The sequence below is a fragment of the Harpia harpyja genome, chromosome 23 (genome assembly GCF_026419915.1).
Source record: "Harpia harpyja isolate bHarHar1 chromosome 23, bHarHar1 primary haplotype, whole genome shotgun sequence".
In the NCBI taxonomy this organism is placed as follows: Eukaryota; Metazoa; Chordata; class Aves; order Accipitriformes; family Accipitridae; genus Harpia; species Harpia harpyja.
The window spans coordinates 17,974,930-18,000,038 of NC_068962.1; the positions used below are offsets into that span (position 1 = coordinate 17,974,930).

The following is a 25,109-nucleotide window of genomic DNA, read 5'->3' on the forward strand; positions in this document are numbered from 1 at the left end:
TTTTTTTTTTTCCCCTACCTTATCAGTCTTTCTGATGATAAAAGGAAACTGGCTTTTGAAATCATGAATAACTCTGGCGTTACATAGGTATAGATTAGAAGATTGATGCCCAGACTTGTTGAGTACTCCCTCCCCTCTCCCTCCCAAATGAAAGACACAGTATCTGTCACTACCTTGAGAGAGGTGGATTTAACTGTGTTCAGCTGCTGAAAAAATTTGAAGCTTACCAAGATGAAGGATACTGTTTGAAGTCACACTGGTAACTTCTTACAACGGAGGCTGCTCACAGGATTAGAGGATGCGCGAGCCCAGGAATGAGTAAATTTGGGGTTTATGAGCACTGAGGGAACTTTTTAACAATATTAAACTAACTCTACTAGATACAGTCAAAACCCTTGTCTTTTGGGAAAGTGTTTATTTACAGGGACAGCACTGGTTCAAAACTTGTTCTCTTGCTAGAAGGAGGGTTTATGAAATTACTGCAAATATTTTAATAGGAAACTCTGATGAGTGAATGTTTGTCCTAGAGATTTTTCTAAGATATTCAACAAATTATTACAGTTAGTAGATGAGTGGAAGCAATTTTAAACAGCAGTAAAACTCCTCTGATATGTACATCACTGCTTCTTTACGTGGCAAGGAATGTTAATGAGATGTTGCAGCATGCTACAAAGAACTACCAAAAGAAATTGGCATAGTGACCCAATCTTTTTCCTTCTGTGAACAAAGTCAAGCAACAGACAACATGCTCTTGATGCTCTGCCGTGAATATACTGCAAAACTGCTTGCTAAAATGCAAAGAAAGTCCAGGAGGGGAGGATGAGAAAGCATCCACATGAAGGTAACTGGGCTGCTCATGAACTAGTTTTGATGGTAGGAAACACATGCGCTGCATCAAAGAGGATTTCAACTTGTGACATTGTCATCTTCAGCCTTCCTAAATATGTAAATAAATGTATATCCATAATATATATCCTATTTGATTGATCTGTTGGCTGAAGAAAGATGTTAGGGAACGAACTTTGCCAAAGCCTTGGGAGTAGGAAACCCCCTGTCCTCCAGGTTTGGAGTAAGGGTGTGAAACCAGTTTGTGTGTGTGTGTGTTCATGTGCATGTGTAATGGAGACTTGAAAGAGAAACCAAGAGCTATCAATCTTATCCTTGCAGGGATCCAAAAGTAATCGGTTGTACAATAAATGAGAGAAGTGAAAAATGATGTTGTAGCATTTAATCAAGTGGCTGCTAAAAAAAAAATACATGGGGATTATTTCTTTACAAAACACTCTAGGAGCTCACCAAGGGACACTTGATGTTAACAGATATACATTTAAAAGCAAGTAGTGCCAAAAAAATAATGTTTGTGAAAAGTCAGTGGCTGCAGGACATTTACAAACCACGAATGATTAACCCCTGGTGTTTAAAAGACCACAAGTTTCCATCCCTTCCTGTGGTGTTTGCGACCTGAAAGAAACAGGTAGGAAGGAGCTTTAGGTAAGCAAGAGCTGAGACTCTTGAGTTTGGGGTAAGACTTGCTGCTAATAAGAGCGTTATGAAAACCTCGATTTATGTGACTTCACTTGGGGTCCTGCTGAGCAGAGGGTGGTGTGCGTTGCTGGAGGAAGGGAGAGCCGTCGTGTTCGATGTCCTCGGATCACTGAGCTGAGCTCCCTAAATAAAACACGCGGCTGCTAAATTTTTCATCTGTCTCTCTCAAACAGAAGTTCTTAGTCTGATGGCTTTTCCTTTGCACTCTTAACTATTACGATTTTAATAGCAACATTTGCCCACCAGCACCCCAGCTTGGAGTTTGGGGTTTTCCCGTGTGCCCTGGGGGCTTTCTCTGCACGAGGGGGCCGAGACGTCCCAAAGCTGTTTGCCAGAACTGACCTGTAATTTTTGTGTAAGTCATTGTCCCATCAGGAAATGCTGCTTTGTGAAACCCGGGATATTTCCTGAAGACATACTTCTTAGCAATATTTTATTCTAGAGAGAGCAAAAAAAAAAGTATTTTGCCTATGTTAGAACTGTTTTATGTAAGGTGTTACAATGAAATGCATTTTTCCTGTAAGGATGAAAAAAACTGCAGCAAAGCATTTCGATAAAAAAGACTTCAAATATTTCATTTAGGAACAAGTTACAGAAATTCTTTCGTCCATTTTTATTACAGAAAATATATTTAAGCTTGTAGAATTTGCTGTGAAAGGGAAAATCCTGTTACAAGCCAGCTTTGTTTTCTCTCTCTGTGCTGCTTCGTTTTGGTTTATGTCTTGTATTAACGAGGTGTTCGGCTGTGAAAGAAATAACATTTTCTCAGTTTGTGGTTGACCTTTTGATTGCTTAAACTTATTTGCTGTATGATATCTTTACAGTCCAGCCTTCTGTAATTTATAACTTAGGTATACAATACTCCATAAAGACGTAATGTAGAGTTAATATCTAATATACAGAATGAGAGATGCAGCTGACTAATTCTTGAGTCTCTTACAGGACTGTGGGACTCACTGGCTTGGTATTTAAGTCTGGAAGAGAGGGTGTCACTTGTGAAATAATTAGTCAAATTTAAACAGAAGCTACTCAGGGTCTGTCAGACAGTGTGGTTTAGGCCTTTTGGAGGGTTCTTCCTTTATAAAAATCCAAATGGTGTGTTTTGGAGCACAAGCCAATAGAGCCAGTCAGTCCTACGCTGGTGGCTGGGCTTTTGCTCGAGGGCTGAAGGCCAGCGCTCCTGCCGTGAGTTGTGCATTCAGCTCTCCTTAAAAGGTAAACCCTACAGAAAACCTACACAAATTGTGAGGAACTGTTATGAATTGAACCATGAATTTTTAATATTCGGATACCCTGAGGTACAAACTAGAGGTTAAAATAGATTGCTTTATATTTCATACTCCGAGTAGTGCATGTAATGATACGTGAAGGGAACTGACGTTTCCAAGGGACTCTGCTTTGGGTTAAACAGGGCAGTTTTACAAATAATTATCTCAGAGACAGGTTTGTACCAGATCTGTGCATGGGGAAATAATCTGGTGGTGCCTTTCATTGCCTGTCCACGTCTGGTGTCTCACCTCCTGCTCGGTCAGGACTTCTGGGATGGCCTTGGTGGCCCACTGCGGTGTGAGCTGTGGCTCTTGCCTTCAACAACAGGGTAACGGACACAAAAAACCTGCAGTGAGTAGGAAGCTTGATTGATAGGAATTGAAGCATCACAGGAATTGAAGCATCACTTTTCACCTGAATTACAGTGATTTCTTTTTGTTTTTTCACCCTCCCTGATCTTTTAAGTGTTGCAACATCAGAGAAAACAGGGTGAGAAGTGTCCTGCAACTTCCCCCAACCTGTGGTTCTTCCTTCCCCCCCATCCTGGCATGGAGGAGACCCTGCCACTAAATACCTCCTGGCACACTGGGTACACAAGAGTAAGTTGGAGCTGGTTCACCGCCAATTTGGTTGATTCTTTGCTAAAAAAAATGGAAAACTCCATCTAAATGAGTATATTGCCACAGATGAACCCAACGGCTTTCATCACAAATTTTGTTTCACCTTTCATAGAAACTGGAATAATGTCCCTGGAAGGGAATGCTGAGAGATCAGCAGCAAACCTGAAATGTGGTCAGGAAACTTCATTTCTGTTGTCGGGGCTCCTGCAGCATCAGATGCTACAGCAGGAAAGGCGAGTGGGAGTCCGGGGCTCGTGCAAGAGCTGCCCGGTGGAAATATTGGCTGCCGCAGAAAACTGAACCAGGCATTGCCCAGCGTGGCAGCGTTGGGGTGGTTTTGCCTTTTGTTTTACCCCCCCCAGGTGACTGGCAGTGTGGGGCACAGAGAAGGGCGAGGTGGGGACGGGCAGGAGGGAGGGCAGGGAGAGGCGTCTCACCAGACACTATTCAACATGCAATGGCTTTCCTGTATTGCTGTGTCAAATGCCCATCTCATGGAAAGTGAACAATCTGGTCTGCAAGATTACTGTTTTGGGCTACCACATTAGAAAATGGTTTCTCCCGAGCCCCTCTCTTTCCTTTGTTTTTCCCTGAGAGGAGATGTGGAGATTAAGAGGAAAAATCCTAAACCTCGGTGGAATAAACCAGCGTACACAAAGAGATGGCTTTCACAGCCTTCGGCTTTGCCAACTGAAAGAAATGTGTCTTCGTTTCAGTGCACTTTGCATGCAGATACATTCTGAGTTTTTAAATTTTGCATTGATATTTAACCCCCCTGAAGTGCTGTATTTTTTTTTGCACAGATAAGTGGATGTTATCCTGTGAGGTATAGCTTATATTGGTCTCTCCCTCCCTCTCTAGCATTTTGTCTGGGGAGAAGCAGAGCTGCTAAAAATAAGAAGACTGGAGCAGACAGCCACAGACAGGTACCCATTTTACTGAACGTTGTAGGAGTGATGAGGAGGAGAAGAGTCCTGGCTGGCTAATTGATAGCGTGTCAGCTTCCCTTCTCTACTGTCCTGTGTTTTTGCCACTCTGACACAGAATCCTCTTTCAACGGGTTTAAGAGGATCCCGTATTCGGGTCCTTCCCCTGACCTCTGCTTCTGGCAGAGCGGGACGCCCGTCCCTGTGAACACAGTGGCTGGGAAGGGGCTGCCCAGCATCTCCTCACCGGGGCTTATGGCTGCGCAGCCAGCAGACATAACGAATAACATTTCTGAGAGATCAGGACTGAGTTACAAAAGCGCAGGGAGAGAAGAGCACCAATCTCACTTCAGCGCTAGCTTGACAGAAGTTAGGAACAAACCAGATTATCCCTGACTATTACTCAAGGTAGTGCAAGCAACACTGAAAAATATTCCTGCATGTAAGTGTAACAGCAAAGTGATTTATATTTCCTTTCACAGAATTGCAGCACCTTGTTCTGAGAGGATTTCTGCCACGCACAAATGTGTTTTTCTGGCCTGATGTGTTTTTATTTGATACTGGGATCCTTCCTTTAATCAGCTGAGACATGACTGCTCCCAGTGCTTTGAACAGGCAGATGTATGCCCTGGGTGCAGCAGGAACCCTGAGCCATCACAGGGGCTGTGGGCACTCGCGTTGGCTTTAGCAAAGAGGGCAAAGAGCTCAGGGACGATGTCGAATGCTCAGTAACTTCATAGGGATGGCACAGGTTGCACATTTGCCTTCAGTCCTCCTCCAAGTGAGCAAAGCGCAGGCCAGCTCCTGCAGCATTTGAACGCTGCTTCACTTGGACCACGCCACGTGGGATTCAGGCTCTGTTAGGGGAGGTGTACAGCTTTGATTGCTGTGTCATGCATGTTCTCATTCACTTTTACGGAGGGAGGATGCCCTACTGATGTTGCTATGACCAGAGCTGCTGGTGGGGTGAGTGCCGGAGGTCGTGGTCCAGGAACCAGGGTAGTGCTGCCGCCCAGCACAGGGCACCCTCAAACTGGGCTCCTTGCTCAGCTGACATGTGGGGCGGCCAGCAGCTGCTGGGAAATTTGTAAGGCCTGAGCAGAACTCTTTATTTTTTCACCAAAAAAATTGGGAAAAAGTGAAATTATCTGCAGGAACTGCCTTCTCATCAATTTTATTTAACTAAGAATGAAAACCACATTAAGCATAACTGAATTATTCTACAACTAGCACTGCTAATAGATCTATGGAAAAATTGAGTTTACTTTAGAGTAATAATAAATGGACCTGATATTGGAGATGGAACTGTAGTGCACATAAAAATTGCTTTTAAATATTTGAGCCTGCTGGTGTGCCTCTAAAATAGGAAAAAGTAAAAACGGTAAAACAGCAAACACCAAAACTGATGACTTGTAAGCAGAAAATTAAGTTCTTTCTATAGAGCTCAAACCAGAGACCCAATATTACAATGCAGGTACAGAAGAAACTTAGGTTTCTATAGAAAAGCTTGTAAATCAGCTGCTGCTTCACTGAACATATACATTTTCATGTGCACACCTCATGGATGAACAAAGATACAAATGTCATTTAGGCCTACAGTACATAAGAAATGATATTATTCCTAAACTTCTAGTATTTGACAAAGTAAGTTCATTTTTAATACTGGGAGCATTTCGAAGGACTGAGGCATAATGACAGCATCAAGGCAAACATTGCTCTGGGTCTGGCTGGAAAAAGCTGGGCAGGACCCGCAGCATTGCCAGCCTGGGGGTGCAGGAGGGGGCTGGTCCTGTGGGTGTGTGAAAATGGGCATGCCTCCAACGGGGGTGCGCTGTGCCCCCCGCGCTGTGGCCCGCCACCGTGCTCCCCTCTCACCTGCCCTCGGGGCCATGCGGGGAGGGAGGGCTTCCCCCCCCCATAGACCACATTACTGTATTTTCTTAACCAGAAATAAAACAAGCAGCAGAAATTTTGCAACGTGCCCAGCTCTATGCTTTCGAGAAATTGTATGTGTGCATATATATACTTTTTTTTTTTGATTTGCAATTTTGGAAGGGGAACAGAGGAGAGTTCAGAATAACTACATGATTTGGAAGCCCCAGATTAGCCATGTTTTAATCCCTAATTGTAACATTGTACATGAACCAATTTTGTTCAGAATAACTTTGATTTAGCCATAAAATAAGCCTTGTGATGTCTGTGACAAATTATAAAAAAGTCTTGACGCTAGGTCTGAAATTAAGTTTTGACATGTTCTTGGAATAGAGTTCAGGAAAAAAACATTTAAAGAGCTGAGAAAACTGTCCAAATGAAATTAAGCTTAAACCTGTGAGTATTGGTGGATAACCCTGTAGTGTTTGCTCACCTTGGTGCTGGTTACCAGGGGTGCTGGTGTACTACTGTAATGGCTAGCTCTAAAACATTGTAGGCAGGAAAAAACAATTAAAACATGTGTTGCACTGAGTCTTTTTACAGTACTCAGCAGTCCTTGGACAAAGTTGTGAAGGATTTTAGGTATTTTCCACCTTTACCACACAAATTCACTTTTCATGATACCAGTAACAATCTCCATGTTAATGCTATTTCATTGCAATTAGGAAGTCACTGCCGGGAAAACCACCGTATCAATGGCCGTCTCATTCCCCTCCAGAGCAGCGCTGGTCCCAGTGGTTTGTCCCTCCCACAGGGTAAAAGTCATTCAAAGAAATGTAAACCACTGTTTTATGTTGTTTGGTCTGTGTTTATAGATGTCAGGGTATGCTACTGAAAATGCATGCGGTAGATATGAAGGGAGGAATCGATGTGCTCCGTGGAAATAAGAGCAGGCAGGGTTTGGGTTTGGTTTATCCATCCTGCCGTACCAAGTGCAGCTACTATTGATTTCAACCCTGCAAGTGTCCAACCTCCTTTGTACAGCACAACTTGTCTAGCTTCATATTTTAGAGCTGAATTTGTTTTGCCTTGTACTTCGCACTCTTATTCCCTTACTATGCTACTTGAAAAAAAAAAAAAAGAAAATCAATGCAGGTTGTTAATTAAAGAAAGGAAAAGCCCCCAACTTCCAACCCCGGACCAGAAAGCCGCTCTTGGAAGTCTGCGGTGACCAGCTTGGCTTGACCCTGCTGGAAGATGGCAGCGACACAACTGGGGAGGCACCATCCTTGTGCTACCCTGGGTCACAGCCTCGGCTGACCGCAGAGCTAAGGCATAAAAACTGTGTTCCTGCTGGTTTTGATTTGCATGCGTGTATCGAGAAGGGTGGTAGAAAACGCGCTGACTTGTCCAATTCAGCTGGACCCGGTTTATGTTTTTAACGCTATTTAATCCCTCAGCCGGCATCAAATTCTGTCACCTTCCAGTCCGTGGGCCTGCCGGCTCTTGCCATATCTGTCCCATGCACGAGAAAGTAAGGAAATGCATTGCTTTTTTCCTCCCTTCAGTCTGCCTTAGTGCCTGTACACAAATTTTGCTCTCCCATCTCCTGGGACAGTGCACCAGGTGGCCTGGTCCTTGACCTGCCATTTTCTGTTTACCTTTCCACCAGTTTTGGCCTTGTTGAGCAGCAGGATGGCTGCATGAGAGGAACTGAAGTGCTGCGTTAGGGTTACAGTCCTGCTGGGGCGGTTGGAGGGAGGTGGGCTGTCCCTTGGGGCTGTGTGCCTGGGGGGGCTGGAGGGACGGCGTGAGCCAGGCTGAGCCCAAGGCTGTTGCGTTCTGGGTGGGCTGTGGCACTGCAGCAGAGCGAGTGACACCCCCAAGTCATAATGACCCTGGTGTCATGGCCCCCCAGCAGGAAAACTTGCTCGTGCTGGGTCTGCCGGGGCCGTCGTGCCGGCCGAGACAGGTTGCTGTCAGCTGCATGATCTGCAAACACCCTTGCAGAAAACAGCAAGGGAGTAGTTGCGTTACAGTGGCATGTCTAAACTAGCGGTTGTTTTTAAGTTTTTTTCTTTAACAGTAATTGAGCTGTGTTAGCTAGCTGGATTTTAAGGTGCTAAATTGTTGATTTGTTTGGCCTTTCATATGTTAAAGGGTTTGTCCCCCCCACAAAGAGCCAAGCTAATGGAAAAAATAGTATTGCTACCTGGAAGAATGGTATTGTCATCCTCTACCATCACTAGTTAATACTCTGGCTGGTTTCTGTTGTTCCCCATGTATCAGAACCATCAAGACTAACACCAAGGCTCATCCCATGGGGTAGCAGTGATTGACCAGAGTGACCTGTTGATCCCTCTGGGCGGGGTAGGTCTCCGTAAGCTGCAGAGTAAGTAACAAACCATGCGTCTTTACCAAGGACAACTTAAACCCCAGGCTGAGCCTCTGCTGTTTCCTTATACTAGCTGAGGAGGTGTTTGTGCAGGCCGGGGCAGTGCCGTGTCCTGGAGCTGCATGTGGCTTCAAACAGTGATTTTCAGTGGTGACCCAAGAGCTAAATGCCCCACAGCCACTGCTGCTCATTGTCTGTCCCATTAATACACTTCTCTCAGCAAAACAACTCATCATCCCCTTTGCTTTTCTGAGTGCCAGTAAACTCAGTGGCTCCCTAGTCACCTGCCAAAACCTTTGGCTGTCTCTGTGAGAGCTGGGCTTTTTTCCCCTACAAAACCTGGAAGCAAGCTAAGTCAGCGCAGTGCAATACCAAAACTTCATGTTACACAACAGGAGGAGACTCCCCTTCTTGTGTTTTCTTAAGTTATTTTAAAACAGATTGAAAGCTGCCACGGAAGCCTCTCTCCCCACCAGCATGCTGGCTGTCTGTGGAAACTGGGTTACACGTCCTCTGGGCTGTGCAGGACCCTGAGTAAGGGAAGACCTTTGCCATCCCCTCCTGAATTTCTTAGCTGGCTTTTGTGCAGTAGGGGACAAGAAGAAATACCCAAAGTAGGTCACTGGACACCGCAATACAAAGGCTGCCACCGTGGGCTGATCGATGAGCCCGCTAACGAACAGTTGTGTTACGGCCTCTTTCCCAGCGTGAAGAACGAAAGCCCTGCTCTGAGCCGGGGGGGGCAGCGTGCCTGCCCCCCCATACTGCCCCGCACGGCCCGACGTCCGTCCCCTGCTTCTCCTCCGGGCAGATGGTAGTCCTCGACCACAACCAGCGGTGACTTTAAAACTGGGGCCTTCAGCTGCGGCTCCTGCCCTTCTTATTTTTTAAGCAAGGATTGGAAATGCGTCTCCACGTAGCTCTTCTCCCCCAAACCTGGGTAAGTTGGGCAGCATGGCAGGCCTGTTTGGACAGCCACAGTCCAAGCCCAGGAATCATCCTCAACTGTGTCTGAAGGTCTCTCGTACAGCCACCAGCCCGACGCTTACAGCCCCCCTGGTTCTTGAGCCAGCTGCAGAGGCATGTGTATTGCCACCACCTCCCGGACAGAAGGGCACTGAAGATAAACTTTACCTGCGGCACTCCTCCCCATCACGATGGCATCCCTTTTTCTGCTGCAAGAAATGGCCCCAGGTAGACTTTCTTTTCACTCTGGGACTGTATTTTTAAACTGTGGAAGCTGGAGTGGTCTTTTTCACCCCGTTTTTTTCCTGCGGGGAGTGGGAGGGTGGTGGCAGGGTGCTGGCTGAATGGGTGATGGGGGGGTCCCGCAGCCAGCGGGAGCGGGGTTGGCCGCCCTCAATGGATGCTCAGGCAGAACCGTGCGAGGTTGGTGGAAGACCCCCTCTTTGTGGGGGGTCTTCAGGTTCAGAGAAACTGGGGCGAGCTTATGGGGATGGTGGTCTTTAAGTTAGGAAGGAGCCTGTCCAGGAACAAGCACTTCTTCAGGCCAAGACGGTCACAGGACATGATGCAGGGTGGGAGGTGGGTGGCTGGGGGATTCTGATTGTTTTCCCTTCATGTGGAAGGTAAAGGTAGATTGGCAATCCATGTTAGAAGATATGGCGGCTTACCCAGCAAAACTACACGCACGGACAGAACTATCGTCTTTATTATAAAGGTACACTATGAGGAACAAACCTGAATGTATACTGAAGCTTGTAATGGTACATGCCAAAAATGTACAGTACTATACATAAAAGTGCATTGTCACAACAGATTAACAGTACATTTCTCTTCCAGAACTGTGAAATTTTCATGTTTTTATTTGTTCTTCGAGAGTGGAAGGAATGCAATGGGAATGCAGCCATACACAAACAGGGAAGGATGCAATGGAAATGCAACAGTACAAGAGCAAGGCTAAAGCTCCTCTAAAATTTAAAGGCACTTTCACATGTACATACTACAGATGTACATTGACACAATTAGGTAACAGTCAACAAGCAGGAAGCTACCAGTACTGCAATTTATCAAACTTAACAGTAAAGGACAATACTGATTGGATTAGGTGTGCAGGAGTTACCCTTTAGTACGTCTGTAGTTGTAGCGGTCTTTCCTGTTACATATCCACTTACTATACTTTTAAGTATCTATAATAACCATCAAACTACACATTTAACTGTGTGAATGCACTAAGTGGATGCATTCACTAAATGCACTGTTTCTAATATTTTCTTTTGCTAAACAATTTCTAATATAAGCATTATGGAGTCCAGTACAGTTATTTAAACATACAAAATTCCCTATGCAATTTAAAGATACAGGTATCCATCTCAATTATGCCAGGTGGGTTAATTTAAAAATGCTAGACTAAAACTGTATGTAAATGAAAGCTGAAATTCCAGTTTGTTCCACTGATTCTAGGAAACTGGGGAACTACCTGAAAATATCTTCTGGTCCCGACCAAGCGAACAGACTCTACAGACCAGCGCGGGGCTGTAGCTGGGGCCGGCCTGGCGTAGGCTCTCGCCCTGGCGTTAGGACTAGGCAGTTCAGTCGAGAGGGCCGGAGGTTCACTGACTGATGCTGCACAGTCCGCTGTGGTAGATTAAGACTTTGCCTCTAACCTAGACGTGCGTGAAGTCTGCGGCTGGACTGAGAAGGGTTTGCAAATACCGGGAGCACTTTGGCTCTCGGAGGCAGTTCTTGGGGTACTTTTCACACCTGGGGCTTTGCATTACCTATGTACAGGGTGTAAAGCAGAGCAGGAATAAGTTGCTCCTAAGTAACAACAGGAAATCGCTCCTGTCACCTCAGTAATTATGCCTATCAAATTTTGTCACTACTCTTTTCCTCCCAAACTCAATTGCTTATGTATAGTGAGCGATACAACTTCAATCTTTCCAGTGGTGAGATCTTAAATAATACGTGGAAAGACAGATCTTACAGTTGTACTCCTGTAGGTGGACCACAACGGATTTTTTTTCCCCGTCTTTTTCACTGAAACTTGTTTTATGGATTGGATGTCAGAAAATATATTCACAGAAATAATATTATGGCTTACTGTTGGCAATGTGCAAAACAGCTATACGTTTAGTTCACGCCTAACAAAGTTTAACAACAGAGCGCTAAGCAAAGTTGACGGTCATCACTCACACAGACATAAGAAAGGTACTGATTTCTATCATTTAAAGAAAAGGGGAAGGGGGGGAAAGTGGTTATGGAAAACTTTAGTCAGCTTGAATCTAGGCGGTAGAAACTCGGCTGTCTGTCCTGCGAGTGACCCCAGCACCGCTGGCAGGAGGTAGTCCCTCTTCAGAGAGTCCCGGTCTTGCTGCTGTCAGCGTAACCGAGGACGTGCGCAGTGTTTGTGCTGTGCAAGGCAGCGAGCGGAGCTAGCTCAGCTTGAAACTTTGACTATTACAACTCAAATCATGTCTTTAATTGGACACTGAGCAATAAAGTCAATGGGATACTTTGCTGAATTACTGTGTAGTTGATCCTTTTAATCGCCTATCAGCCTGCCTAATGGACCAACAGGTTCACGTACTCCCCAAAGCCTGGCTCGCTCAACTATGAACTTCAAATGAATTTAGCTTTTGTGAACAATGTGGTATCAGGGAATGAAGGTCTAGCTCCATGGGAAAATGTACACTATTACAGAGGGCAGCAAAAGGAGTTTCTCCATACTATCCTGGAGAAGTGCTTTAGCTGTGACCTGCAATGCTGCTTTTTACTGGTGAGAGCAATGTGATCTCCAGATCCATCCCGCGCTTGTCTCTAGTGAGACTGCCAACAAGAAAGCTAAAACTTGGTGCCAATTATGAGACTTGTGAGGGTTTGGTGGTTTGGGGTTTTTTTTCCGGTGTGTCTTAAATAAGAATTGTGGCCCGAGATGACTTAGATATTCCACACAGACACTTAATCCTCACATGCTAGATTTCAGCTCTTACTAACCTGCTTGAAATTTGGTTTGGTGACCCAGAAATGAGAGGTCCCACCTCCCCTGACCCTCCCGCCCCTTAGTTTTGTGCAGGATCTCTTATTATATAGCTACAGTAAGACTGTGAAGTATGGTACAACATGGCAAGCTGTTTGTGATCCGTGCTGTTTTTATTACAAATGGTGCAGCATCAGGTTTTCAAGTAAGTCTATGTTTGTTTTTTAAAATGATGCACAATTGTCCAGTTTGTCTTTTAATTGAAACCATACAAAATACAAATGCCCATGTTAATGTAGCTAGTTTCAGACAATACATTCAAAAACACTGAAAAACAAAGGCTCTCCAGTTACAAACATGAACAAACGATGTTATGGAGCCCTGACTTCTATCGTTAATCCATCCCTTTCCCTAGCATACCCCAGCCGGGCACTGTGGGTGGCCGAGCTGTCTACATTGTGCAAGATTTGTCGGCTGGACCCTGGGAAGGAGGGGAAGGCCCTATGCTAGGATTTGTTTTTGGAAGAACAATAGGTTTTGGCCTAAGAGCAGGAGGTTTCAGCTGCACTCCCATTCTAGGGGCCACCATGGGCTTGAAAGTACTCATGGTGTCACTGGAAGAACTAGTGCTACGGCGGATCTGAGGCTCGGAGCTCCTTAAAACGACGCTGTGGAGAGGGCTGAGCGACTCTGTGGAGGTGGCAGGGGTGGGGGTGTTTTTCATTTGTTCCAAGGTGTCCAACACGACGTCAGGGGCATGCTTCGCCGAGCTCTGCCGCTCCAGCTCACGGAGCTCGTTCAGTGCCGTGTTCATTGTCTCCTCGATGTCCTGGGTCAGAGCACAGAGATAGCGGCACATCATTCGAATTGCTACCGAATGCAAAGCACCGAAGGAGCAAGGGGAGGGGGCAAAAAATGCATGAATTAATTTGCCAACCATCCTCTCTTTGATGAATATCATAGTGCTAAAACCAATTTGCACCAGATTTATTTGAAAGACACTATGAATGACAAGATGGCAGCTTTGGCTGGACACTACAAATATTTAACCTGTTTACAGGACGGAATCAAAAAAGTCAGTTAAACCAAAACCTGCAAGCCATTTTATTAAGTAACTGTCAGGACAATGGACATTTGCTTAGCAGTGTTTTTGACTGTGAAGATTTCTGTCATCTCTTGGGTACTGACAGCTGTAAAGATTTTAGTCCATTTGCTAACTCTTAGCTAACTGCTTCCTTCATCCAGTGCCTCAGGTGTTCGGGATCTGCATTCCCTCACACAAATTATAAAACCTGTTTTTTTAAGGAAATAAAGCTTGTGTGTCTATCAGCTCCTCTCTCCTCTTGTTTCTCCAAGTTAAATCTTGAGCAGAAAAAACTGCAAGATATTGTTCAGTGAGCTTATGTAAGACATTATTTTTTTCATCAGGATTTCTGGCACAAATGCTAACAGAATGCACCAAGACACTAGTTTACTACTTTTCAGTGGTATTGAGATACAACTAAGGTTAAAATATCTGGTGCTCACAGTGACTTTAACGTAATTTAATCGAAGTTTGGGTTCTCACTGCTGAATGATCACTAGTCTAGGCATAAAAAAAATAGCTTAAGACAAACAGCACTGTCTGTGGTTCCAGGAAAGTAAGTAAATAACTTGGAGTAAAATAAAACAGTAACAACACTTAGACCTTCTAACTCTAATACATGGTTCAGCTTTCTGACCCAAGCATGACAGTCCCTTCTATCCCTGCTGGAAGCGGAGTTTGAAAGCAAGCATTACCAGTACATTAAATTTTAAAACAGGAGTGCCAGCGTTATTGTAAAATACTTTTGCAATCATATTGTACCCTCAGGGTGCTCCTAGTAATCATGTTATCCTACCAAGACAAGACATGAGTTCTGAAGACAGCGATATCTATTTGCTCAAGAGCTGTTACCAGCTCTGTACAACAGACCAATTTGATGATCAGGGTGCTCCCTATTCCGTCCTTCTCACCTCTTCACTGCCAGTAATGAGACTGGTGAGTGTTCACACAGGGATAAGATGGGCCACGATTTAATGCAGGTGCAATGTCTTGCACATTATGTTCTTAGGCACAACTACAAGCATCAAATCAACATACGATATGAACTATATATGAACTATATGAAAACTACGTAAAATCCACAAGACCCTGGAATGTAAATCTGTGCTTTGAATGGCAATGGTCGCTACCAGCCAGTCAGAGGACTTTTCTGCATACCATAATACTGAGAAATAATTGAACACTACTTACATGCAAATTAGAATAGACCAGCCTTCGTCAGAGCACAGCGATTTACGTAGCTATTGTAATCATATACTATCCTAGTGTTCTGTGTGGCAGAGGCAACTTCATTACAGTATAACGGGAAATAATTTCTTTTTATTGCTTCTGCAATGTCTATTCCCCCTTGTGCTTCTTCTATCCAGGATCCCTTAATGCATCTTCTTTCACACACACTCTGTTTAGAAAGCTAAGTAGGATATTCTGCACACACACTCCGACCAGTGTATGTACTCTGTGCTGTGCTATTCACTGAGACTTGCTCCTCAGAAAATCAGAGAGTGACATAAAATAAAAAAGACACAAACCTGAGCTATTGACTCTGGGTCCAGTGGTTTATGGTCATTGAAACCTGTATACTGACCAGATGATGTAGATCTTCTAATTGGAGGGCTATCAATCTTCTTTAGAGAATCGTGCCTACTGATGTTAGTGAGACTGCCATGTCCGGGTCTACGCCGCCTTTCAGGGCTGTCAGCATTGAGGTTGCGATTTTGAAGGAGGGCTCTGGGACTGCAGTGAGTTGCCAGGTTGGGGGAACCTAGATCCACAGATGAGTTGGAGAGAGGGTGAGGTGGGTGTACCGGGCAGTGACCATCACTGCTCCTGCCAGGGCGTCTTAGAGGAGGCGGAGGTTCTGATCTCTTTCTTTGCCTGCACCAACAAAGAAGTGGTTATAGGACAAGCTGTAGTGACCCACCATCAGCACGTGGAGACGTAATTGGTGTGTTAGCCGAGCTGTGAGCAGTACTACTGGAAACACGTTATGCTCAAGCGTACCTTCCTAAATACACGTCAGAGTGACGGTCAGTGGGAGAGTTCATGTCCTTGGATGATGACTTGTCCTCAGTTATGGGTCCGCTGCTGGCCTCACTGTCTGCTTTTTGGCTCAGTGTATCTGAGAAAGTATCATCCCTGAACAGAACACACACGGTGAGACGAGCAGTCAGTGAGTTAAATGTGACAGACAGCATCTTGGCACTCCCAGATTTTAATCCCCTTAAGAAAAGCAGGCATGTTATAATGCACTGGAGCCCCTCCACGTCTCAGAAAATTGCTTATAATCCTTCTGTTTACTGAGCTCTTTAAATTTCGAGTGTAACCCTTCTGTGAAGAACTTTGTCATCCTTGGCAAAGCACATGCTTAATACTGTGAAACAAGAGTTCAGGGCTGCATTTCTCCAGCCCTTGCTATTCTGAAGTTAAATGTCAGCAATTGCTACAAAGAGATAGTCAAATTAAAATAGGTGCAGCAGCATCTGTCTCTTAATGTACTGGGAACATAACCATAAACAAAGTAGCTTAGCCTAGTAGTAGCTTTTGATTAAGAGCTGTCAATTCAGGGCAATAAAGACAGAGGCATCCTGCATAGAAGGCAAATGTTTAATCTATCTGAGCTTTCAAACCAGTGTCCCATTTGGAAATCACTTTGTTAATTGCTTCAGCATGTTTTTACACCCCACAAAGAACCTAGTCACACCAGACACTGCTTACATATCCTGCACCACTATGTACTGGTGAGGGACAAGGCCATCAATTCCGTTGTGCCTTCCTTCCCACCAGTCTTCAGATGCTCGGTGATAGAGCAGAAGGGAAGCTCCTTTCTTGAAAGAGAGTTCTCGTGCAGATCTTCCAACGTAGTCAAACTTGGCTATAGCTTCTATGGGCTCGCACTCTGGGTAGGGAGGAAAGAACAGATATCAGATTCCACCCTGGCTTATCTGCTCATTTTGGTTCCATAAAACCCATTTATCGCATTTTCTCAGTGCTCATTCTTATTGAGCAGAGCTGACAGAGATCAGCTGAGCTAAGGCAGACTTTAGGCAGTAGCTGTAATACGTCCCTTACAAAGAACAATAACCAATCCGTGCCCCAGGTATGAAACATCTTCGCAAGCTGCAGAAAACATAACAGCACATTCAAATGTTACAAGAGCTGCTGCTGGGAGAGAGGCCTCTGCCTCCTGCTGCAAGGGCTCCTTCACGGCTGCGGCGTGGGATGGAGGTCAGGCAATGAAGACCTCCGAAAGCAAGATGAACAAACTCAGATGAATAATCAGAGGCCTGAGGAACCAGTGTGATAAAGAAAAAGTAAACGGGAGTGCCTTTAACATCTGCAGTGGCAAAGGGAGGAAGACAGGATTTCCCTGGGCTTGAGTAGGGATACTCTGCCTAATTGGACTATGAGATTTCTGTCTTTTACATGACGTGTGTGCAGACCTAGTGAAAACCTAGTGTTTTACACAACACCGAAACCTAGCACTTTAATCTCCTTCCATAACACCCTTTTTGAGTGAGGCAGATGGCTCCAGACCGCGAAATTCTCCTCCCCAGGGGCAGTCCCTGTGTGGCCTGAAGTCGCCTAAGGCAGCTCTGCCTGCTCCAACATCCCGGGCTCCTCCGGTTTCTGCAGGGGAGGCTGGTGTTTTCTGAAGTCAAACATTGGTTACAGCAGTCCTGGCTGATCTTCTGTCAGTATGCTGGTAAATTCAGCCTTACGCTGGTAATGGACTCCATCCTGTAACCCATGCTTGGGTCAGAACCCGACTGATGTCAGTGAAGGGCCTCTGCCGAGTGTCTGCCCGCCGGCATCTTCAGAGCTGTGCCCGGACATCAGTGAAACAGCTATGATTTTAACAACCTCCAGTTTCTGCTGCACAAAACAAAAAGCACCGGAGCTCAAACAGATTAAAATTTGTCATCACAGTCTCAAAACATAAAGAAAACCCTGCAAAATACAGGTTTAACAATCACACGCTTTGTTGATACCAATAACTCAAGAGTCCCCGAAATGACAAATTTCTTTACATAATTAGAGCAACATTTAGATGGAAATTAACACCTGGGCTAATGACTAGCATAGCAACTTTCTGTCTGGTGCAAATTAAAATCGCTGAGGTTGCAATTCCCCAAAGAACCAGGCTGATAATAAAAGCCACTGTCCCTTTATGACAACATTTTGCACAGGAATGTCTTTTTAAAATTAACTTCATCCTGCAGCAGAAGAACATAATGATAGCACCTTTACTGAAGTTATAGTTTGCAGCTTGTTTTTTTAATAACTTGCCCAGCCTGCAGAAGGCTGTCCTGTGGTTTGCTGCCTCTGCAGTCACACTAAGACCTCCTGTCAGTGACAAACTGCAGGGAGTTTAGGAGTTACAAACTTGGAAACTTTCCAGAGATGGCATACAGTGGTATGGGGAATTCACTGTTACAAATGCAAAAGTAATGTACGCTGGCAGAAATTACTTCATTTATATAAATGCAAATAAAAATTTAGCAATAACAGTATTAATTCCTGAAAATGCATCCCTACTGGATGGCTCACTGGCAGGCATTCCCTGGTGGGTGGGTGGGGGTGACAAGTTTCTTAGTTTTATGTTTTTAAGCAAAGAAAATGTAAAGATGACATGGAAGGAAACATTCAGGAAAACTGGGAAACCTTTAATATACAATCTTGTTTTCATTTCTAGATGCTCTGCCTACAGTCTCTCTCTAACAGAAAGTACACACGTGACAAAGCAACTATAGGCATGGAAAGACACTATTGCCAAATGAAAAGAAATAAAACTAAACATGCCTGTTTATCTTGCATTGTGTTTAAGAGGGCAATATTAAATCGAATGGCAATAACGTAACACTGACAAAAGAACACTGTTTTTACACACGCATGTTGCTTGTGGAATTCGTTATAAGAAGGTATTACTGGGAACAGGTAGGATTGAAAAGGAGAAGACGTTTGTATGAACACACTGTTCTCAGATTGTCGGTAAGTTATGGGTTATGGAAAAGTGGGTCAAGAATTCAGAAGCAAAAGCTCCCAGGTTTCAGACAGCCAGTCACTCACTAACGGGTAATACTTTAAAACGCAAAAACCCCCAACCAAACAAAAAAAACTTTAGAGCAAGTAAGAAAATCCCAAATTTCCTGTACATGTTTTCCTTTGACATTCTCTGAAGTGATAACGGTCACGGGTACTGGATTGATTGATAAACCCCTACACTAATTAGCTATGGGATTTCCCGTTTCTCTGCAAATTTCAACATACTGTAGTATGTTGACCATACAGTATCCCACGTTTGAGTATACAGGTCTTTTTATTTACAAATTAATGGACTAAACTAGAAACAGTTCTATCTCCGTCAGTGGAATTACACTAATCCAAGTGTGGTGCACGATGGAAATCTGGTTTTTGTACCCTTCCATCGCCTGCAAGACTCACATACTTTCTCAGAGGTCTGAAGGAAGTTGCCCCACTGGAACCAGCTGTACAAATTGGTAATGTACCCATAAGGGATGTGACTTTTGAGACACGTTCGTTAGATTGCCTGGATAACAAATCCCACCTCCTCAGGCAGAAGTGCCCAGTAGATCCCACACAGTTTTCTTAATAGAACCAAAAATAAGTTCAGACAGGTTTTACTATTTTGAAAGGGGCATATTCTTTGCTTGAATGTTGCTTTTACACAGAGAGAAGTTTCCTACAGCAAACAGTACTGAGACTGTACTTAAATAGTAATTCACCTTGTTACAGGTCAAGCCTTAATAGTTAAAACCAAAGTACCATGACAGTTACTCCTAGAAATAAATGCATTTTGTAAAGTTAAGCCATTTAATATCAAGGTTACTGAATGACAGAGAACAATCTCCAAAAAAGCAAAGGTGATGAAAGCTAAATTTGGGATCTGTAACTCAAATTCTGTGTGGTACTGAATGTCTAACAGTAAAACTGACAGCTCGGAGGGAAATGTAATTGCACTGCTCTGTCCATACCTGGGGGCATTTGCCTACAGCAGCAAGAAGTATTTGATGACATATAGGATCTCACCAGCTATCATCTCTAGTGACTCAGGCAATGCTATGGTAGTGAAAAATTAGGACAAACTGAAGAACTGTGGGAAAAGCTTCTGCTGCTTGGAAGAGCAGAAAGGACAGAAGAAACATAAGTGCTAATTTTAATTTTGGGATTGGAGTGCCAGATGTAGTACTAACCCGCCTGCAGAGGTGATGGCACTGAAGTGGCACTGCATTGCTCTCTACGCCTCGGGGCACAAGGAGCTAAGGAAAAGAGGGGAGACCATCCCCTGCATTTTTTTTTTTGGGGGGGGTTGCTGGTGTTCTGCTCTGCTCTGCCTCAGTTCTCCCAGATGTACCCTGGCTGTCGGGAATAGAGTATGTCCTTGAACTCCCTGGGAAGACGCTATCTCCCGATGTCTTTATCCTCTTCTGCACCCCATCAGAGAACAGCAGCTTTGCTATTTCAAAGTCCTGTCCTCAGGACAGCAGTTCTCTGACTGGGGAACAGCAAAAGCAAAGAAATGTTGCAAGGTGTTGACAGAACAGAATTTGGCAAAATATCGATCACAGCATGCACTACTGAAAAGCAGGAAAATTACCATGTGTTCAGGGACCCAACAATAACTTGGTGTCTTATGTGTCCCTGTAATTTTTGTTTCAAGCAGAACTGCCATCTCAATTTTTACACTATGAGATATCTATGAACAGTATGATATTAATTGTATGTATGTTTTCCCAGGAGAAACCCATCTGTTTAACTTCCTCAGGAAATTCTCTTACTTCCTTTGAAAACAAACCTAGTCACCCTTTTCCATATGCTTCCAACAAGAATAAAAAAATCTCCAGTAAACTGAAGGTGAAGGAAATATGCTAAAAACTGCTTCGCAAACCATGAACAATATCCTTTGAATTTTACTGCAGAGGCACTTTCAGGTAAATGTTCTTCTGCAGCAAAATTACAGATAGTTTTTTTTGTGTCTCAGCTTGATTACAGATGTTCTGAACTTCACAAATTAAATTTCATTTCCAGATTTAGGAGAAAGAAGAAACTTACGTGTTTTCCTTAACAGGGATACTTTCTGCACATTTAAAAAAGACTGAAAACACTACAGTAAAATGCATCTCCCTCTCCCTCCCTCTTCCCTTTCCAGTGATGAACAGAAATACATGAACACCAGTAAGCTTAGAAAAAAGAAGGCAATTTATATGCTTAAAATTAAGCAGTTATGAAGTATTTATATGCTCAATTATAAGTTCCAGCCTTCTTTTTCCAAAGCTACTAGACTTTACCTCTGCAGACATAATTTAATTTTCAAGTTTTAAAAAGTCTGGTTGTTTTCTAAATTGTAATTAAACATTCCTAGTGCTACTGGGCCGGCCCCTATAGATGGGTTTATTCTAGTAGGCACAGAGAGATTCACTCATAGTTTAACTTTATACAGCAAGTAATTCTTATAACAACAATAACTAAAGTGGAAAAATAAAGCCTTTTGCTTTTGATCATAGCCTCTGGATTATGTTTCAATAACCCTGTAATGCCCATGGGGTTAGCTGCTTGGTCTTGTGTATGTATACAACATTTTAGTGTAAAACGAATCAGATTCTAAACATACACCCCTCCCCCCTTCATAGAATCTGCTTCTTCCATGTCCTAACAGGGAAATACGTAAGTATCATGTGTCTGATCAATACAGCAGCAATGCTGCGCCTCCCTTTCTCTGCACACACAGCTGGCAGTGATGCATCCAACTTATAATCAATGAATCAATCACATTAACCCCCCCCAAATACTCCAGACCCTTTAGTAGAAGCTTTCTTTTTGTGCACCACAGGTCAATCAGTGACTCTCACGAAGTTCAATCTGCAAACTGAAAAATTCTCATCTATTCTCACATCTGGTTTCAAGAAAATTTTTTAAAAGGAATTGTCCAAAGGACAAACACATGAATGTATGTGCAAAGAGATGCTGAATGCATTGAATTTAAAGCCTGTAACCTACATTAGAAAAATGTGCTATTATAGCGGAAAGCTGTATCCATGGAAAAAAATGGGTTAGAGCTTGCAGGCTGGGAACCGAAGACCAACACTGTTCTGTGTGCAATCCAGGCTTGCTAATCTTTAACTTTGCAGCAGTATTTCCCTAGATTATAAATATTTTTGTGCTAACAATTATTTCACTGTAAACACAAATGTCCACTTCCTTTTGGCACTGAATTAATTAAAAAGGTGCGATGGGGCAACTAGAATTAAATTGCTGACCAATCTGGTGATCAAAAAACCACGTCTTGAGCAGTTAAATCTTTTAACAGAACTTTGTCCTGTTGACAGCTATTCTCTTCAGTGTTTATCTTCACCAGCGACAGAGTCATAACACAGGTAGCACCTCAACAGGAACTGTTATTATAACAACACAGTGGTGGCATAGAGCCCATGATTATTGAGGCACATTATACGATGCCTTGGTCCTGCTCCTCTGGATCCTGCTGATGTTTTATTTTTTCCTAGGCATGGTTTTCAAGTAACTGCTTTTGATTGCTGCTGAAAAGCTGCACTTCTTCTCCATGCCCACTCGGGCCTTTATATTTCAGTTTGGTCATGGGATCCCAAAGTTGGCCCCAATATGTTGAACTGGTGTGTCACCTGCATTTCACTACTTCACTTGTGCTCTAAATGAGACAGACAGACTTCTTCAGCTTCCACTCTTGCTTCATACCTCCAATGGAAAAAGGAGCTCTTGTAAAGTATGGCTATACCATCTTGGAAAAATAAAATGCAATTATGAGTCTGTTCACACCATTTAGCGGAGCTGTGTTGTAGAAAGACAGTGGGTTTAGCTCTACAGAGCTGGTCAAGTGGAACCCACGTACAGGCTGTCTTGTAAAACTGTCAGTATTCCCTGCTGTGGGTGCAGGCATGGGTATACACCCCAGGCAGAAGATTAACATTGACTTCTCTCCCATCCTCAGTTTTTCCCCCTTCTGTGATGCCTGCCCACCCAACTGTCCCTTCTTCCCAAACAGCTGCACTGATAGACTCTGCCTGCCCCTCCTCACCACGGCAAAGGGGAAGAGACAGGCAATCTGTCACTGACAGCTTGTCTACGTGACAAAGCGGACGCGTACAGCTAGAGTGGAACCATTGCTTACATTGTTCTGTGTGCAATGGGACCAGTGTAGCCAGGTTTCCTATAGATACACCTTCCTGTTCCCCTTCCCTATGGCAATTGTCCCAGCTCCTAACCAGTATCCCTTATGACATCCTTTTGAAAAAAAAAAAAAAAAAAATTCCTTCTCTTCTGTAGCTCTTTTCCTCCCCTTTCCCCCTCTCTGTCCCTTCCTCTTCCGCCTTCCACGCATCCTCCAAGATGGACAAGGGGCAGCTTTTGTTTCTGCTAGTGCTAAGTGCACATGTGCTGGTTGCTCTGTCTGGGTTGCCTGGTGGCCAGATATGCAGTGAGCTCACACTTCAGCTTTTCTCTACAGGGAGTGTTATTCTGAATCCTTCACCTCTAACTGGTTACTAATTGTCAGGAAAATGGTAGTTATTTAACAATTTTGACACCTCTTTCCATCTGTTACATTTGCTTGAAACTGGGCAGAAGTTACTGGGAGGGACATCTGAAGGATGGTCCAGCTGAAATATGTCACAGTCAAATACACCTTTAGGAAACCTGGCTAAAAAGAATTGATATAATAGAGATGCATCAAATTTTTCCTGGATATCTATCGTACCCAGAACTGTCAAAGTATACATGATTAATATTTACAGCAAATGACTACTGTTCTTAAGTTTCACTGTGGGGGATGCACACATGTTTTTCAGTAGTTATAAATCCCTCAGATGGAACAGCTTTTAAATTCATATCAAAATAGAGCCCACTGAATGGCAAATATCCCTTAGCTGAAATATTTAAAGACGCACTTCTGATAAGTTTAGCTTTTGCAGACAAAAGATAAAAAGTCACTAAAAATGTAGCATTCTATCAGAAAATAATATGTGCTGACTGAAATAGTTTCTCTCTTGCCCTTCCTGTGACTGGGCAAATCAGGAGAGAACAAGGAAACAGCTGGTCAAACACAGATGAATCAGAGTGAAAAAGCACACAAACAGAGATTAAAGATTCCAGCTTTGCTACAGAACACCAGGACTGAAATCCCCTTCTTTCAAGTAAGACGCAATTAGGAAAGGAAGAAGGTCTCCTGCATGAGACACTTGGAAAACTTACTCCCATCAAAGGCACAGTAATGTAAGAGACATACCGTCTTCACTGGTGTGGGGCTCTGTACTAGCGTCCTGGTCCACTTCCTCCAATGTACCATGTTCGCTGTATGGGCTGTCACTGAAGGGAAACAAAAGGTCGAGCAGAGAGAGAAACCATACATATCAAAAATATGCCACCCCCACGAGATTATTTAAAATTATTCTTATAATGTTTAAAGTTTTCTGCAGCATAATTCTTATGACATGCTACAATACACAATTACTGAAGAAGCCTACACACCTCTCCTTCAAACATCTTCAGTTATTAAGAAGTTCCCAGAAACTCTGAATCCTTTAATTTATAAAAAACGTGTGTGTCTTGTTAAGAGAGGAAAGGAGCAGGGAGAAGGCATCATACGCTGAAATTTGTTAAGGTGGTTCACAGCCAGAGAGCCAGTTTCCTACCTGGCTGTGTGCTCTGCACAGTACAGCTGGAATTCTGGCTGCATCTGGCTGAACACAAGGGTAGCTTCCTCCACAAAATGTTGTCGGGAACCCCATCATAATTGGCTTTGCTTCATGGTTTTTTATAGCTGTCACTTTATTATGTGAACCTAAATGCTCTTCTTATTTATCTTTATACTTCTGTTGTGTGCAAAAGTAATTCTGTGTCACAGGAGTTATCCAGACAGTCAGCCTAATGATTTTGTTAAGGACATAGAAAGGTGATATTCTGACTTACCAGTAGTCATCTCCAGCCATGCATTTTTCATACACTGGGCCATCAAGTTCTTTAGCATCTGGAAAAATAGCCTCATGATGGATGATGATAGTTTTGATTATCTCATTCACGTGTGCCTGACAAGACACCTGGTCTTGTATGTCTGGAACAGGCATCAGGGTTGGCCCAAAACAAATGGCCAGGTTGTACGGATCCATCATGTTTTCATCACTGTACTGTGAAAGGCTGTTGTAACAGAAAAATCAAGAAAAACTGACTTTTCCACTGCGACTAACCTTATTCTGAAAACTGGAGAAACTTTATTTTCCATCACAACTTAGAGATTTCTTGTTCTCCTTGACACTTAATCCCACGTAAAGTAACAAAACAAAAAAGGGGATTTTTTCCATAGGCTATATGCATTATAAAGTGAGTTTATAGCACATATATATATATATATATATGTATGTATGTGTTCCCACACTGTTGTGTTTAGTGTATGCTGACCTAATGGGCTAAT

General features: G+C 43.6%; 1 protein-coding gene across 2 annotated transcripts in view; it reads right to left on the reverse strand.

Moving 5' to 3' along the window:
* Positions 1 to 10,281: 10,281 nt before the first annotated feature.
* SRGAP1 (SLIT-ROBO Rho GTPase activating protein 1) overlaps positions 10,282 to 25,109 on the reverse strand; it is a 155,537-nt gene continuing 140,709 nt past the window's right edge. For both annotated transcript variants that reach the window (XM_052774600.1, XM_052774601.1), the window contains exons 17-22: positions 24,611 to 24,835; positions 23,928 to 24,007; positions 16,367 to 16,547; positions 15,653 to 15,787; positions 15,181 to 15,526; positions 10,282 to 13,396 (exon numbers count right to left, since the gene is read on the reverse strand). In XM_052774600.1, coding sequence (XP_052630560.1) covers positions 13,019 to 13,396; positions 15,181 to 15,526; positions 15,653 to 15,787; positions 16,367 to 16,547; positions 23,928 to 24,007; positions 24,611 to 24,835 — 1,345 coding nt within the window. In that variant the 3' untranslated portion in view covers positions 10,282 to 13,018. The remainder of the gene's footprint in view (positions 13,397 to 15,180; positions 15,527 to 15,652; positions 15,788 to 16,366; positions 16,548 to 23,927; positions 24,008 to 24,610; positions 24,836 to 25,109) is intronic.